Here is a 17,576-nt window from a genome sequence, read left to right as displayed (position 1 = left end):
CTACCCCTTCCTAAAGATTTTTTTTTTAAACTTCTTTAATATGGTCTAGAACTTGATCTCTTATCACAGCTATTTGCCTCAGCTCCCAGCTTCCTTCCTGAGAAAGTTAGCTCAGGTACCAAGATCTGCCCTTCCACAAGGAAGACAGAAGCAGAGAATCGATTCACCATCTCCACAATCTCCTTTTCCTCCTTTGGCACACATTTGATTCCCTCGCCATCCAAGAGTCCAAGTGCCTCTCTGCTGTTGGTCTTGTGCTTCTAGCAATGTGATCCTCACATTATTTTTGCTTTCAATTCATTATTTTCTGGCCTTCCTTTTGCCAAAGTGTATGTCCCTTTGTTTCTATGAGCAAGCCAAAACATTATATTCTCCCCCACGTGACTTATGTACCAGGGCCAGGTTCGAAGGTATACAAAGCCCTGAACGACTTAGGCCCGGGAAAGATGGCATATCCAAGGTCAATCACTGAGATTGCACCCAGTGATCATTGTGTATTTTTTTGTTGTGTATCGCATCACTCTGGGATCTTCGGATGAAGGGCGGGATACAAATTTAATTAACAACAGCAACACCCAGGAGAGCATTATTAGTGGTCCCCACAGACCAGAGGTTGTGCTTTCAGTGTCACGGGCTGAAATCTGTGGAACAAATGCTTCTCTGACATTTTCATTTTTTTATTATGTTCTCATTTAAATTTCTGAGATTTCTGTTCAAATTAGGTTTAATTTATGTTTTAGATTTCGTATGTTTTTGTTGTTATAAGCCTTCTTGAGCTCTAAGTGGGATATACATTTTAAACATAATCAAATAGGCTGCACAACATTTTTATTTTTGAAAAAAGAAGTCTGCTAAATTAGAATATTGCCTGCATTAAGACCCAAGCAGAATTTAATCGGATGTCTACTTCCACTGTATAGCTTCATACTCAGTTCTCAAATGCGCATAGCAGCACATCTTTTCATTTTAAAGACACCGCTTTCCGCATACGCTGCTGCTGTTAATCAGTTCCCCGGAGAACCAACTGTTAAGAGAGAAAATTGCCAGCTTCTCAGGTGGGAGACATACACACAAACACACATTACAAAACCTTCTCGCTCCTTCCCTATGCACAGAAGCTACAGATGGGGAAATGGTTATGCAGCTGCCTCTGTATCATGCACTGCAATGGCCCTGCCCATGGATCCATGCCTTAAGAAAGCTGACACATGTGCATGATCAGACTTCCATGAAAATGGAACCCACAGTTAGGACAGGGATCAGATAGCACAAACGTCTGGGGGTGACCAGAAGCTTGTTTGGAGGCTCTCTCACATTAGGGCTGGGCGATACATCGTCCCAAACTGGCTTGAAGTCCATATCGCGATACCGGCTTCTTCATTTTTTGACCTGGCACTATATCGCGAAGCATGATGTGTGTGCGCCCATGCTATGCAAAAATCACCATGTGGGGAAAATCGTGAAGCCAGCCAACGCCTCTACATAGGTAAAGGTAGAGGGACCCCTGACCATTAGGTCCAGTCGTGGCCGACTCTGGGGTTGCGGCGCTCATCTCGCTTTATTGACCGAGGGAGCCGGCGTACAGCTTCCAGGTCCTGTGGCCAGCATGACTAAGCCGCTTCTGGCAAATCAGAGCAGTGCACAGAAATGCCATTTACCTTCCCACCGAAGCGGTACCTATTTATCTACTTGCACTTTGACGTGCTTTCGAACTGCTAGGTTGGCAGGAGCAGGGACTGAGCAACGGGAGCTCACCCCATCACGGGGATTCGAATGGCCGACCTTCTGATCGGCAAGTCCTAGCACCTCTACATAGCTCCATCCTTACTTCAGACATTGTGATATACAGTCAAACCTCAGTTCTCAAACGGCTCTCTTTTCTAAGGTTTCGGCTCCCGAACGCCAAAAACCCGGAGGTTAACTGCTCAATTGTATTGAGGCTGTACTGGTATATCATGATGTTTAGCTGGTGGTACAGTCAAACCTCGGTTGTCAAACGCAATCCATTTGGAAGCCCATTCAACTTCCAAAACGTCCAACAACTGAGTGAAAGCGTAAGCCTCAGAACAATAGGGAAACTCAAAACGGAAGCTGCATAGCACATTTGGCTTCTAAAAATTGTTCAAAAACCGGAGTAGTTACTTCCGGGTTTTTGGCATTCGCTAGTCGAAACGTTCGAAAATGGAGCCATTTGAGAACAGAGGTTTGACTGTATATCACAGTGTTGAGAACCGGATATCACCCAGCCCTAGTCCATGTGAGGGCATAAGGGCATTGCAAAAATCAAGGCTTTACTTGGTAATCGTGTAACACCCCATTCACGCAATTTACGGAAGAAGGGGGGCTTCAAGATCATGAGGGAAGGATTTTATTATTACTACTAAAGGTAAAGTAAAGGTACCCCTGCCCGTATGGGCCAGTCTTGACAGACTCTGGGGTTGTGCGCCCATCTCACTCAAGAGGCCAGGGGCCAGCGCTGTCCGGAGACACTTCCGGGTCACGTGGCCAGCGTGACATCGCTGCTCTGGCGAGCCAGAGCCGCACACGGAAACGCCGTTTACCTTCCCGCTGGTAAGCGGTCCCTATTTATCTACTTGCACCCGGAGGTGCTTTCGAACTGCTAGGTTGGCAGGCGCTGGGACCGAGCAGCGGGAGCGCACCCCGCCGCAGGGATTCGAACCGCCGACCTTTCGATCGGCAAGTCCTAGGCGCTGAGGCTTTAACCCACAAAAAAATTATTACTACTACTACTACTATTACTACTAATATTAAACACCCTAAGGTCCCAGGCCGGGTTGCATCATTAAAACACAATATTAAAAAAACAGTTTAAAGCAAGTACAAAAAAGTCCTAGAAAGATACATCTCCAGCACCCAAACCCAGATGTGTGCTTTCAGCATTTGCTAGAAGCTGTATAAGGAAGGTGAAAAATGCACATTACAGCTCATGCTCATTACAGTGTGTGTGTGTGTGTGTGTGTGTGTGTGTGTGTACCACAGCTAAGAAGCTCTCTCTTGGGAACTGTGAGGGTTACCAGGTGGGCCCCTTAAGAAGCAATGTCTGCAAACACTCATTGGAGAAGTGGGTTGTTGTTGTTGTTGTTGTTTGCCAGGACACATGCATGATCTTCCAAGGCTGGCCCCATTCAGCCATCTTGTATGAGATGCCCATGAATCCTCAAGTCTCGTGAATGCAAAACCACCCACTCAGACTGTGGGACAACCCCAAAATCTGGATTTCTGAAGACCCCTGGGCACAGGGCTTCCCTTGATTTCCTAATGTGTTTCTGCATTTCCAAGCTCCAGATGCACATGAAAGCACAGAGCAAAAGACTACAGTAAAACCAGAGCTGCCCAAATTCATTCTATGGCTGAAGCAAAAGTCTGGATAACTCCTAAGCCCTCTGGAGTCTCCATCATAGGCTTCACCCCCAGGATGATGCTAGTATTTCCACTTTCGAAGCAGATCGGCAGATTGCCTACCAAGCAAAGGAGAGGGTCTTTAAATATTCTCTGCTCTAGACACCTTCCACCAAGCTTAATAAGGAATTCATACCGGTGGGCTTATCACATACACAAAGCCAATGAGCCTTACCGTACAAAGCTTTCGCACTTGTCTTCGACGCCTGGTCCCTCTCGCTCTGAGAAAATGTTGGTGATCCATATCCACTGCAAGAGAAGGCACATTGTTTGTGTGTGGTTTCCTTTGGCAAAAGGTCAGCTGACATGCCTTATAAAGCTAATATGCATACAGAGATAATGTTTGCACTGAGCACAGGAACCTGAAAACTCCTGGCTTTCATATTTCAAGACCATATTGACTGCAGACGTGATTGAAAGGAAACCAGGATGCCTACTGACACTTCAGAAAATAGATTTCTAAGAGGTGGAGATTTATTGCCCTGCACAGCAGTGATTTCTCTATTCCCCAAGTGGCTAGCTAAAGAAAAATAACTTATGCAAAGAAATTATTTTATGTGGAGCTATATTTATAACACCTACAGCCTCCCTGCCATCCATTCAAATCCCCCGCTCTCTGTATGCATATTCTTTCATCCATTGTTTTTATTTAGATACCGCCCTTTGTTCAAAATCAATGAATAGTTCACCAATAAATGTATAAAATACCAAGCAACCAATAAAATTACAAAAAAAAACCTGTTAACTTCAAAACAACAACAAGCAAGATAACGCCATCCAGAAATTCCAAAGGTCCAGTAACCCCATTAAACAACAACAAAGGGAGGATTTTAAAAGCCCATGTGGTGATTACTTGCTATGTCATATATGCCAGTGTGCATTTGTGTGTGTTTCAGCTGAAGTGGTTGCATGAAGTGATTCTGTGCGGCTATTTTGAAAGCCAGCATGGTGGGGTGTCCATGTGCTGGGAGGAAATCGATGAAATAAATGCACACCTGTTATAATAAGCACACTGGTAGCATTTTGCTGGTCAGAGATAACAGAAATGTCTCATACAAATCGTTCTCTTCACAATCACCTGTTTTGCCACTGCTTTGCTTGAGGGAGCTCAACTCTGCAACCCCCTTATATCCTCACAACAACCCTGTGAGGTAGGTTACAAGTTATTGTGACTTTTTATACAGGAACCGATTCTTACTATTCGTGTTTGATGTTCTATTATTATTTTTATGTATGTTGGAAGCTGCCCAGAGTGGCTGGGGCAACCCAACCAGATGGGCGGGGTATTAATAATAATAATAATAATAATAATAATAATAATAATAATTATGCTGACAGTGACTAGCCCAAGGTGAGCACCATGGCTGAGTGGAGATGTGGTCCTGGTCACTGCCCAGCAATCATAAGAGCAGCTCTGCTAGACTAGGTCAACAGCTTAACTAATCCAGCATCCTGTTCTCACAGTGGCTAATCAGGTATTATGGGAAGCCTGAAAGCAGGACCTGAGCACCAGCACTCTCTCCACCTTCAATTCCCAGCTACTGGTATTCAGAGGCATCCTGCCTCCCCCCCAGCAGAGGGAGACCACAGCCATCCTGGCTGGCAGCTACTACATCACACTGGCTCTACAGTGGTACCTCGGGTTACAGATGCTTCAGGTTACAGACGCTTCAGGCTACAGACTCCGCTAACCCAGAAATAGTACCTTGGATTAAGAACTCTGCTTCAGCATGAGAACAGAAATTGTGTTCCAGCGGTGCAGTGGCAGCGGGAGGCCCCATTAGCTAAAGTGGTACCTCAGGTTAAGAACAGTTTCAGGTTAAGAATGGACCTCCAGAATGAATTAAGTTCTGCATTGCAGAATTACAGTGCCTGCAAAGGATTTTCCCACTTCAAAATGGCTATAAAGGTGAGCAAGAGCTACTGGGAGTGGGATGGGTGGGGGTGAATAGAAGAATTTAATCGACTACTAAATGAGAAGTGACAAGGGTGTCTGGAGATGACCAGGATCTCAAAAGCACGTCCAAGGACTTCTGTCGGCCTATTGGAATTTGTGACTCTTCTCCTTTGAGTGGTCAGGCAAACTGTGCCGCAGACTGCTTTTGACAGTCCCCTGTGTTCCAACAGCAATTTGCAATATAATGTAAGGGGGAGACCAGCTGCTATTTGAGAAGCTCAAGCCCCCTTAGGACACGCAGAAGTAAAGTCATGCCACTTCTTAGTTTTTGGTTTACATGTAAAAGCAGAATTCAAAATGTCACCTTTGACACAGGGTGCCTGTGTATTATTGGGTCTAACATATCAATATCTGAAAGCAAGCAAACAAGCACACATACGGAAGCTACAGAATGTTTTGCATGGTGCTATGGATTTCGGGAAACTCAAATTCACAGTTATTTACACCGTCAATTTCCAGCAGCATGCTCCCAGATTTGGAAAGCTTCTCGTGGGATTTCCAACCCGTGATCCCAATTTAGTAAAGCCTATGGTTTGCAGTCGGCTAAATACATTTATAAATAGTTCTGATGTTACTTATTCCAGCCAAGGCCAAGCATCATTTATTTGAATAAACGTGCTTGTAAGCAGCTTGAAAGTTTGCCTTATTACTGGACTATCTAAGGCTCTCCCCTTATATTTGTGTGAGTATTTGTGTGTGCATATTTCGAGAGCACAACTTGTGTGTGAATCAAACTTTATTGTTTACTGCTAATGCTCGTTATAATGTGTGTGCGTGTGTGAAGAATACGGTATGTGCGAATATATATTTGCATGCGCATAACTTTGCTAGAGCATGCACACAAACAGACACACATCCCAGTTCAAAACCAGAATTGCAACCTAAGATTGCAGAGTCTTTTAAGAGACAACTTTCACCCCTTGCTTTTTCTAAAAAAAAACCACAGACATAAATTATGCATGGCTATGGCTTGAGCAAACATCATCTGATCTATTTATAAATCTATTTAGATTACCACAAATCACAGAATCTCCTTCTAGATGAGGGAGGAAATCCCATTAGTAGCTTTCCAAGGGTAGAAAGGTTGCCCCTGGCAATCAACAGCATATAGCACTATCAGCTGCTACCCATTCAGTTGTACATAAACCAATAGGACAGCTGTTTCCAAAGGGAAATTTGTTTTCTGGCCCTAATAGAGATCAGTTAAGTTTAGAAGTCTGAAGAGCGACCTTCGTTAAAGTAAGGGTGGGGCTGAAAGCAGCCATACCTGAACCTGGGCCTGGAGGGTGTGTCGTCTAACTCAGAGACCAGTTGCTACAACACAGAGGTAGAAGGTTAGGGCTGAAGGCAGAGAAACTGAAGACCAACCCGTACCACTCTCCTGATGATGAAGTGAAGGTAGATGCCCAGGCTCCTACTATTTATCCCAGTCCTAAACAACTCAGCGGCTTGGTGGTAGCAGAATGAATGCATTGGATATGGAAGATCCCAAATTCAATCCACATCAGCTCCATGTAGGACTGGGAATACTCCAGATCTAAAACCCTGGTGAGCCACTATCAGCCAGTGTGGACAATACCGCTGTCAGAAGCGGGGTCAGCAAACAAATCACACGTGAAGCTAACTCTTTATTAGCAGAAACAAAGTCTACTCAGAAGTGCCAGGCCTGATGAGCATTGCAGCTCTTCTCAGTAGGCCTTGCCCCATGGAGGTTGAAGGTCCCCACCTTCTCACAACTGCCTAAATCTCCTCCTCGCCTGGTCCTTCCCAAGCAATCTGAGACTCGGGGGCCGAGTATGACTTTGCTCCTCCCTCTTCATACCTCTTCTGGTTCTGGGGACAGGGGGAGGGGAGCTGGTCACAGCAGGAGAGACAGACACACCCGAGCTTCTTCACCAGCCTGACTCATCTCTGCATCTTGGACTCCATCCTCTCCCATTTCAGCTTCTGCTTCTGGACTTCTCCTCTTCCCAAAGCTTCTCCCTCTGTCCACTCATCATTGTTCTACCACCAATTCCTGGGCTCTGATCCTTTGTCCCTTGAGGGTTCCCCAGCTGATGCTCCCACCATTCCTCTGCGTCCAGTCAGTCCATGACAACTGAGCTATATGAACCAAGCAGCTTCCTATATCCCCAAATAATGAGTGCATAGAGCTTCTGTAGAGTCAAAATATTGGCTCTATCTATAACTGGGGTGGGGAGGTTGTGGCCCTATGGATGTTGCTGGACTACAACTCCCAGCACCTCTGACCACTGGGGGCTGATGGGAGTTGGAGTCCAACAACATCCAAAAGACTAATAATAATAATGTTGTTGTTTAGTCGTTTAGTCGTGTCCGACTCTTCATGACCCCATGGACCAGAGCACGCCAGGCACTCCTGTCTTCCACTGCCTCCTGCAGTTTGGTCAAACTCATGCTGGTAGCTTCGTGAACACTATCCAACCATCTCGTCCTCTTCTGCTTGTGCCCTCAATCTTTCCCAACATCAGGGTCTTTTCCAGGGAGTCTTCTCTTCTCATGAGGTGGCCAAAGTATTGGAGCCTCAGCTTCAGGATCTGTCCTTCCAGTGAGCATTCAGGGCTGATTTCCTTAAGAATGGAGAGGTTTGATCTTCTTGCAGTCCATGGGACTCTCAAGAGTCTCCTCCAGCACCAGAATTCAAAAGCATAAATTCTTCGACGATCAGCCTTCTTTATGGTCCAGTTCTCACTTCCATACATCACTACTGGGAAAACCATAGCTTTAACTATACGGGCCTTTGTTGGCAAGCTGATGTCTCAATAATTTATACCCCACCCATCTGGCTGGGTTTCCCCAGCCACCAAAGATTCCTCATCCTTGATCTATAATGTCTCCTGTTATCGACTCCCCTCTTCAACAGCTATCCTAACCACCAGTCTTTGCCCTCACAGAGTCTTTAACTGCCTCTCCACAAAGACTCTTCACAACAGGAAGTAGGATAAGTAACCCAAAAGGCTGGATCCTAAAGACTGAGAGGTGATTCTTGTGGATGCCACTGGACCTCCATGGCCTGACAGGTGCAAATCTCTCTGAAATCTTGGGATAACTTCGGGAACAGCTTCCAAGACAAAGCAATGAGCTATCAGGAAAATAAAATAAAAATAAATAAATAAATCCCAGGAAAATTGAGTTCACCCACAGAGGTCTTGGTGCATGACCAGAGATTTATTGGGATCCCAGAAGGAATTCAAGCGACAGCTTCAGAGACAATTGAAGCTGACTGCTATGGTTCTATTTACCATCAACATTGCAGTCTGCAGCCAAAATGTTGACACACATACCAACAAATTAACCTTGGAGGAGCTGGGCGATGGGTGCAGTTTGTTGACTGTAAATGCTCCTGCACAAGGCATGGATATGGCATGACAGAAGCTTATAAGATTACACACAGCATGAAGAGAGTAAAGCTTTTTTTCCCCCTCTCTCTCCCACACTAGAACTCGAAGGCATGCAATGAAGCTCCATGCTGGAAGATTTAGGATAGAAAAAAGAAAGTACTTCTTCACACGGTGCACAATTAGACAATGGAACTCGCTCCCACAAGAGGCAGCGATGGCCACCAACTTAAATGGCTTTCAAAGAGGATTAGACACATTTGTGGAAGGGTAGGCTATTGGTGGCAACTAACTATATGACAACCAGGTTCTGCCTTCATAGATGGAGGAAGCCATGCTTCTGACCACCAGATACTTGAAACTGCAGCAGGGGAGAGTGTTGTTGTGCTAAGGCCCTGCCTGAGGATTTCCTACAAGCATCTGAGTGGCCTCTGTGAGAATTGGATGCTGGATTAGATCAGCCATTGACCTGTCCAGCAGGCTCTTCTTATGTTCTTATGACTGGGATAGGTACAGTTCTCTACGAGCTTCATCTAGGAACAAATGTACAGGGACCCAGCGTTCAAAATTCTTTAGGTGCCAGGCACAATTTGGACCTGGCTATCGGCCACTTGTGACCAAGTGAAGATGCCCGGGTGCAAGGATGGCGCCTGATACCACCATGATCTGGAGGTGCCTGCCTGGAGATCCCTGGATCTTGACTGTTTTCACACACCAGCAACACATCCTAGATAATTCTATACGTTTTATTTTAGCTGCACGATCAGAAAGAATTTCAGAAACCCAAAACTCAATATTGAAAAATTCAAGTTTTAAGCCTCTGGCCCCAAAATGGCAACTAGGCATTCTGTTTGGGCTACTGTAACCCTGGATTAAGGAGCCATTTAGCAACTAGCTTGTATATCTGAGTTTCTAGCACGGCAAGGACCCTAGAGCTTCTGTTGCATCTAAGTTTGGGATACACAAGAAGCAACAAAAACACTTATTGAGATTCACATTATTGAGGTCTGATGTGAAGAAGGCATTTATGCCTCTGCAGGCTGGTACCCTCATTATATCCAATCTCATATGAAATTGATCTTATGTCTGAAATGACAATAGCTTCCAGGCTGCAAATGAAATGTTCAGTCTCAGAGGAGACCTTAGGGCTGCTTCTTCCTTTTATTTTATTTTCAATGAACTTGGGTGGCAAAGAGAGGTCATGTTGGTGGGATAATACTTACTTTACTTGAGAAGAGTAACTTCCATATGCACTTGGGTGGGTGTTTGAAATATGGCCATTCATTCTGATCAACACTCCCTCTGTGGAAACAGGAGAGGAAAAAGTCATTAGGGCAGCCAGTACAATAATGTTAACATTTAAGAAAGACTGCAGAATATGCCAGTTATGACTAGCAATGGATGAAATCTGTCAATTTCGTTTCTGAAAGTTTTTTATTTTCTCAATCTTAAATTAAATTCTCCATATTTCTGCAGCAAAGAGATTTTTAAAAATACTAAAATACTCGTGAAGATTTGTCAGCTTTTAGAGTGAATTTCTCCAAATACATGCAGTTCAGTATGCAGTTTTGAGTAATGTACACAATCAATTTTCCTTAATATAATGCATTTGGTAAATTATTTTCTCTCTCTCTCTCTCTTACACACACACACACACACATGCTTGTATGTATACAGACACACAAAATCGCCTCTGAAACATATGCACATTTAGTTGGAAAACAGTGTCACGAATTTTGGAGGAGTGCAAAGTTCAAAGGGCAGCAATGTTTTGATTTATGTTTTGCTTCAGCAAGTACAAACTAGCTTAGTTCCCTTTAGAATCAAATTTCTCCTGCATCCCTAGTTAAGACAGTGGAAGACGACTGTTACCTTTACATCACAAGCCACTAAAAACAAAGAATGCTATTGATACAAACATCATCATCATCTAGCAACAACAACCTCAAAAAGTCCTGCACAAGGTTATCAATCAGTATCATCTGAGCAGATCTTTGGCTTGAAAGAACACGATCTGTGCACCAGACCTAAGAATTGTGTACTTGCCCAGGAAGTTCCAGAGGCAAAGTCTTACGGAATTTTTTGCTCTTATCAGTTTTCCAAACATGCCAATCCAGCTTGTGGGAGCAGGCAAGCATGCAGACCATACAGGAATTTAAAACAACATCAGCTTCCCCAAAGCAAACAGCACATCCCTCAAGGACCAGACCATCAGAACTCCTCCTTGCAAGCCTCCGCAAAGTCATATATCTCCGGCATCCCTTCGGCTTGAAGCACTGGAAATCTTCAAGCAGTTTCTTCCATTCTCCCAGGGCAAGTGAAGCATAAGAAGCTGCCTTATACCAACCAGATTATGGGGAACCTGTAGCCTCCCAGAGGCTCTTAGACTACAACTCCCATCCCAAGTGACCATGGCCATGCTAGCTAGAGCTGATGGGGGCTGATGTTCTGGATCACCATTTTTCCATATCTGCACTAGAATGTAAACACTGCAGCTGCTGGTACCAGGCAAAGGAAAGCTTTGCACTTGCTGAAGTTTAACAGACACTGCCCTTGACCCTAGTTTATGGACACTGCATTAAAATGAAGCCCACTGTCAAAATACCGTTACGTTCTCCATAAATCACTATACGTTGGATTTTCCAAGACCTTGTTTGCTCAGCGTGGTGCTTTTCTGCATTTTCGAGGCAGATCCATTTAATCTACTCCAACATTGCAGGGGATGATCATTTGGGTCCCCTCCTAGTTCTGCAGCTCTAATGCATTATTCCTGAGTACAAACAAGATTTGCCACTTTTTGTATAGGTATTGAAGGACAGGTGTTTCAGGCTCTGCCCAGGTTTTTCAAGGGGTGCTGGGAAATCACACAAAAGTCACAGGCAAATCTCTTCGCAGAGCAGGAGTCCTGTACCTGCCCACACACAAACACCTTATTTATAAAGCATATGTTTTGGGAAAGTGGCATGATTTTTTTGCCAGTCAGTCTATAATCACATGTTCATGACCAGTTGACATATTGCAGTTTAAAGTATTCCTTAAAATTAGCACCTTCCTCATAGGCCTTTTGTCTCTCTAACTTGCTGGGCCGATCATCTTTCTGTTAATTAGCTGTTAGAATTTTGCAGAGCTGTATGAATAATGAATAATCTGGAGTTTGAATGAACAAAGCTGTTTTGTTTGTATGAGGAATCTAGAGTGTAGAGCATGGATAGGCAAAGTAAACCCCGGGGGCCAAATCTGGCCCAATCGCCTTCTCAATCCAGCCCATGGACAGTCCGAGAATCAGTGTGTTTTTACATGCGTAGAATGTGTCCTTTTATTTAAAATGCATATCTGGGTTATTTGTGGGGCATAGGAATTCGTTCACCCCCCCCCCAAAAAAAAATAGTCCACCCCCCCACAAGGTCTGAGGGACAGTGGACCGGTCCATGGCTGGAAAAGGTTGCTGACCCCTGGTTTGGGGTGAGGACGGTTTTTTAAGCCTCTCCAACAATTAGGAGTGAAAGTTCTGCATTGACATACCCTTCTGCTCTCCTCCCTGGCAGACACCCTCCATCACGGTGCACAGATTGCACCAGATCTTAAAAGAAGCATACACAAATGCTTTTATTGGGATCCTTTTTAGGAATTTGTATAGTGCCTGGCAGAACACTGGGGCGAGAGACCCCATTCAAGCAAGCAAAGAAGGCAGCATTTATTAACTGGTCAACGCAAACATCAGCAGTGTAACTGACAGCACAAATGGAAACTTCGCCCTACACAACGCCCTACTGTATTTTATTCACTTCAACCACAGGCTCTTTAAGACCCTGGATTGAATTTTTTGGAGATAATGCCAACTCACTACCCTCTTTGAATTCAATGTTATCACCCATCTTTGTTTGAGACTCTGTCCTGCCATATGATGCCCAAATCTTACTGACACAGTCCAAGTGGAAAGCATTGAGGCATTGCTTTTGGTGGTTGTAAGTTGCCTGCAACTCACTTCCACAAAGCAGTGTGCAGAGCACGCAAGCCTGGTAGATGTTGAATAGTGGAAAAGATGAATGAAGCTCTGTTGGATTCACAGCTCTTTATTGTAGCTGTGGATCTGCAGTCAGTCTGCTCCTGGAATCAGACTGACTGCAACCTAGCTGGCCACTTTATATAATACTAAGTAACTTGAAACAGTAACAACTCACAACTAGTTAACCAATCAGGAGCGAGTTTTCAATCCTTCATTTACATACTGGTGGCCCTGAGTGAGAACTGCCACTAATATTAATACATAACAGTAGATCTTCCTCTTTGTATTGGACATTAGCGTCATACTCTCCCAAACCCTTTTGGAGAGGCGAACTGTTGCAGTAGTTGCCTTGCCAATACGCTTGTCTAGCTCAGCGTCGATGCAGAGATTTTTGGTTGTGGTGGAGCCCAGGCAGACAAAACTGCCTGCCACCTCAAGTGCTGACCCAGGATGTTAGTTTTCATCAGGCTGACAAAGGCAAAAGTGGGTGGAGCAATGGATAAGTCAGAGGTTTAAACACACATGTCTGTCCAACAAATACTCTCCACCCAAGCAGAGTTCAAGCTCAGTTCAAAGGCACATCCCTCAGGGAAAGCACCCATGATGGAGAGCCTAGGGAGAGTCCTAGGGGCTGAATTTGACCCCCAAGACTGAACACCGCATGCACAAACCCTGTGTTAGGTTGTGGATGAACATATCAGATGACACAGCAATTCTTCAAACAGCTCTTGTTTATTCACAGGCCAGAACAGAACTGAACTGAAGGGTTTGGCCACCCTGCTTATATAGAGCTCCATTACAACGCAACTGTAACACTTTCTGTAACTACCCAATCACTGAACGTCACTTTCAATCCCTTATTTGCATATGTGGACCTGAGTGAAAATTATCTACAGTATCCCCCTGCTGGCCCAGGGTGAGATCTTCAGTACATAACACCCTGCATTAAGAAGACAGATGTAGTTATAGATCTAAATGGTGAGATAAAGGTAAAGAGACCCCTGACCATTAGGTCCAGTTGGGGCTGACTCTGGGGTTGCGGCGCTCATCTCGCTTTATTGGCCGAGGGAGCCGGCGTACAGCTTCCGGGTCATGTGGCCAGCATGACTAAGCCGCTTCTGGTGAACCAGAGCAGCGCACGGAAACGCCGTTTACCTTCCGGCCGGAGCGGAACTATTTATCTACTTGTACTTTGATGTGCTTTTGAACTGCTAGGTTGGCAGGAGCAGGGACCAAGCAACGGGAGCTCACCCCATCGCGGGGATTCGAACCGCCGGCCATCTGATCGGCAAGTCCTAGGCTCTGTGGTTTAACCCACAGCGCCACCTGTGCCCCAATGGTGAGATATGAGCATGCAAAAAGCTAAGGACAGGGCTGATACTCACAAGGCCTGCGACATTCTGAGAAAGAATTTAGCAAGGTCATATACCTTGTGTAAGTTGGTACAATTATGTCAGTTAATAGCAGTCTTTTTGTGTTGTCAGTGCAGCTGAGCAGGAGGTCTGTTCTGTTCTGCTGCCGTCTGCCTCCGAGTTAGTCAGAGTCTGTGAGAGTCTTTTAGTCTGAGGGATAAATCTATGTAATACACTAGTAACATAAGTAATACTTGCCAGCCTCGTATATGCACATTTAAACTGTGTGAAAAAGTTATTGCTATTTAAACTTCAAAGAAACGTCTTGCACAGTTTTTTATAGGAGGGAAAAGGGAATGAACATAAGCATTAAACGATTCAGTCTGTAGCTTTCGCTTCAGGTTTCTGTTAATGGGAATTAAATATAATTGCTAAACAAACTAATGTTTATTAAGTGTCGCAAGTGTGGAACAGGAAAGATAACGTTCAGCTCATTTGTTCTTCCTAACTAAAATCTAATTCCTACATAAATGTGTAAGGAGGAAACGGGAGAAATATACATGACATGGGTTCCCTTGAAAAAGAGAGCTTAGAGCGTAATGCCAAGGTTGCAGATTCCTGCATTGCAGGGGGTTGGATTAGAAGTCTGTAATTCGATTATTCTTTCCATAAAGCAAACTAGCAAACTACACAAGACATCAGTACGTTTCCGAGCACAATTCAAAGTGTTGGTGTGGACTTTTAAAGCTCTAAACGGCCTCAGTCCAGTATACCTGAAGGAGCGTCTCCACCCCCATCGTTCTGCCCGGACACTGAGGTCCAGCACCGAGGGCCTTCTGGCGATGCCCTCACTGTGAGAAGCAAAGCTACAGGGAACCAGGCAGAGGGCCTTCTTGGTGGTGGCACCCGCCCTGTGGAACGCCCTCTCATCAGATGTCAAAGAGATAAACAACTACCTGACATTTAGAAGACATCTGAAAGTAGCCCTGTTCAGGGAAGTTTTTAATGGGTGACATTTTAATGTATTCTTAATCTTTGTTGGAAGCTGCCCAGAGTGGCTGGGGAAACCCAGCCAGATGGGTGGGTACAAATTATTTATTTATTTATTTATTTATTTATTTATTTGTTTATTATTATTAATAATAATAATCATGTAGTTACCAATTGCATGCTATAGGAGGGGCCCAACCTGGGTTGGAACCAGGGAGAGGGCAGCATGGGGCCGTTACCCTTTGGATTCCACCATAGTCCTGATCTGAATCGGGGCTGTGGCTCTTGTTATTTTCGGGGGCGGGGGCAAAGCTCCTCTATGGAAGCTTTTCTTCAAAATATGCACACAATCTCTCGGTCAGAACACCATCGTGAATGAGCAGCTGCCACCACGGATTGTTTTAATATCAAACTGAGCCAAAACTCAGCGAAGTTTACCCTCTGTTTAACCTGGCTGAAATGTACGAGGCATTGAACTGTGTGGTATTGTTCTGTAAATAGCTCCTTGCATCACGAGGATGCGTAAAATGGAAGGTGCTGCTCTGAACTTCAGGACAGCAAAGAGGACAGCCATGCCATTGCCGGAAACACGGATCAATTATGAATCGATCACCTCTGCAGTAATCTCCAAGATTTTTTCATGTGTCCTCTGAGAACAGCTAGGATTACCATAGTAAAAAGGAAGAAGGAGGGATAGGTAAAGGTAAAGGGACCCCTGACCATTAGGTCCAGTCGTGGCTGACTCTGGGGTTGCGGCGCACATCTCGCTTTACTGGCCGAGGGAGCCAGCGTACAGCTTCCGGGTCATGTGGCCAGCATGACTAAGTTGCTTCTGACGAACCAAAGCAGCACTCGGAAACGCTGTTTACCTTCCCGCCAGAGTGGTACCTATTTATCTACTTGCACTTTGACGTGCTTTCGAACTGCTAGGTTGGCAGGAGCAAGCACCGAGCAACGGGAGCTCACCCCGTCGCAGGGATTCGAACCACCAACCTTCTGATCGGCAAGCCCTAGGTTTTGTGGTTTAACCCACAGCGCCACCCACGTCCCTGGAGGGAAGGATACCACCTCCTAAAGAAGGAAATGAGGAATACCCCATTTGTGCTATAGGTTTAAAGCAGTATCATTCCAGTTTAAACACTCTACCCCAAAGAATCTTGGGAACTGTAGATTGTTATGAGTGCTGAGGGGCCTCCCTACAATTATCAGAACCCTGGAGACACTACAACTCCCAGGATTCTTTGGGGGGAGCCATGCCGGCTTAAAGTGGTATGATACCGCTTTAAATGCGTAATATTAATAAAATGCAGATTTGGCCCAACACAAAGGTGTTTCCAGTGCCCCCACTTTATTTCAGGGTGAAATAAAAGAACTGGTTCCGGTTTGTTCAACCACTGTGTTCTGGAAGTTTCTGATTTGGAACAATAAAATATTTATGCATCTTCCATTTTTAAAATCCTGGCTCGTTCAATGCCACAAGGTTATACTACCTTCGTGTATAAAAAATGTGTCCTTGAATGCTCCTCGGACAGGTAACATGACCCTTTTTAAAATTCAGGAAGCCCTGAGCAAGCCAGCAACTTGTGGTCAAAGGCAGCGCCTTCCTGCTCGCAGCTTCGCTTTCCAGCACTTCACGTTCTTCTGAGGTGAAACTGCCCTTGAAGTTTTGTTTGTTGTTTAAATCCACTGGTTTCTGCAAGGAACTGCAGGTAATAAAAAGGCCCAGGAAAAGCTTGGGGGGGGGGGGAATCTTTCAGCTGCTTTCCAAATTGAGTGCTGCATTTGTTCACAACGCCCAGGAAAGGCAAAGCTGGTTTGTGAAAAGAAAAGCCCATAATAATTAGTGCTGTCTGGTTAAAGCACTTTTAGTTTATTAAAAATTGCCACTTAGCAACTGACCAACTACATTTAAATATTTCTGCATATAACCAGGAAGTGCTAAGTAACTTGGAACGAAGGGATATCTACTACTTATTATTGAAGAGACAGATAAGAGATCCCCCCTAACATTATCTCTCTCATGCCTTATTACTAATGGCACAGAAGCAACTTAGCCCTACCAATTAATCAACTAACAATTACTTGATTAATTTGTTACCTGATGATTGTGTTATAATACTTATGGGGTGTTCCAGAGCCCGTATAGAGTCCTTCAGTGGGTTCCCTATCAGTAGGAGAAAGTAACAGTAGCCAAACAGAGTACATTGAGAAGCAAAGTAGCTAGTAAGCCTGATCTTTATTCAAGAAACTGTTGCAACAGGGTTCCCACTCACCACACGCAGGAGGGAAGAGGAACCCAGAAGAATGGTGTGAAAGCCCTTACATTGACTTTTGAAATTGCCCACCCTGTAGCCCAAGACGCCCCCCCCCCAACATCATACATACATCACAGAAGGAGGAGGTCTACAGCATAAATCCTGTCTACCAGGATACCTGATAACGGTCACTGATTGCATTACCTAGGCAGTCCGGCCATTCTTTTCTGATGGTTAATA

At 44.7% G+C, this 17,576-nt stretch overlaps 1 protein-coding gene across 1 annotated transcript in view; it reads right to left on the bottom strand.

Annotated features, from left to right (window-relative positions):
* The window catches only part of EPS8 (EGFR pathway substrate 8, signaling adaptor), a 145,290-nt gene that overhangs the window by 53,031 nt on the left and 74,683 nt on the right, over positions 1-17,576 (bottom strand). Inside the window, exons 2-3 of the mRNA XM_083699669.1 lie at positions 9,957-10,035; positions 3,596-3,669 (exon numbers count right to left, since the gene is read on the bottom strand). Of these exons, the coding sequence (XP_083555795.1) occupies positions 3,596-3,669; positions 9,957-10,018 (136 nt within the window). The 5' untranslated portion in view covers positions 10,019-10,035. The remainder of the gene's footprint in view (positions 1-3,595; positions 3,670-9,956; positions 10,036-17,576) is intronic.

The sequence above is a fragment of the Podarcis gaigeae genome (assembly GCF_964106915.1).
Source record: "Podarcis gaigeae genome assembly, chromosome: 10".
In the NCBI taxonomy this organism is placed as follows: Eukaryota; Metazoa; Chordata; class Lepidosauria; order Squamata; family Lacertidae; genus Podarcis; species Podarcis gaigeae.
Note: the sequence above shows the minus strand (reverse complement) of the source record. Positions and strands in the feature narration are given on the sequence as shown.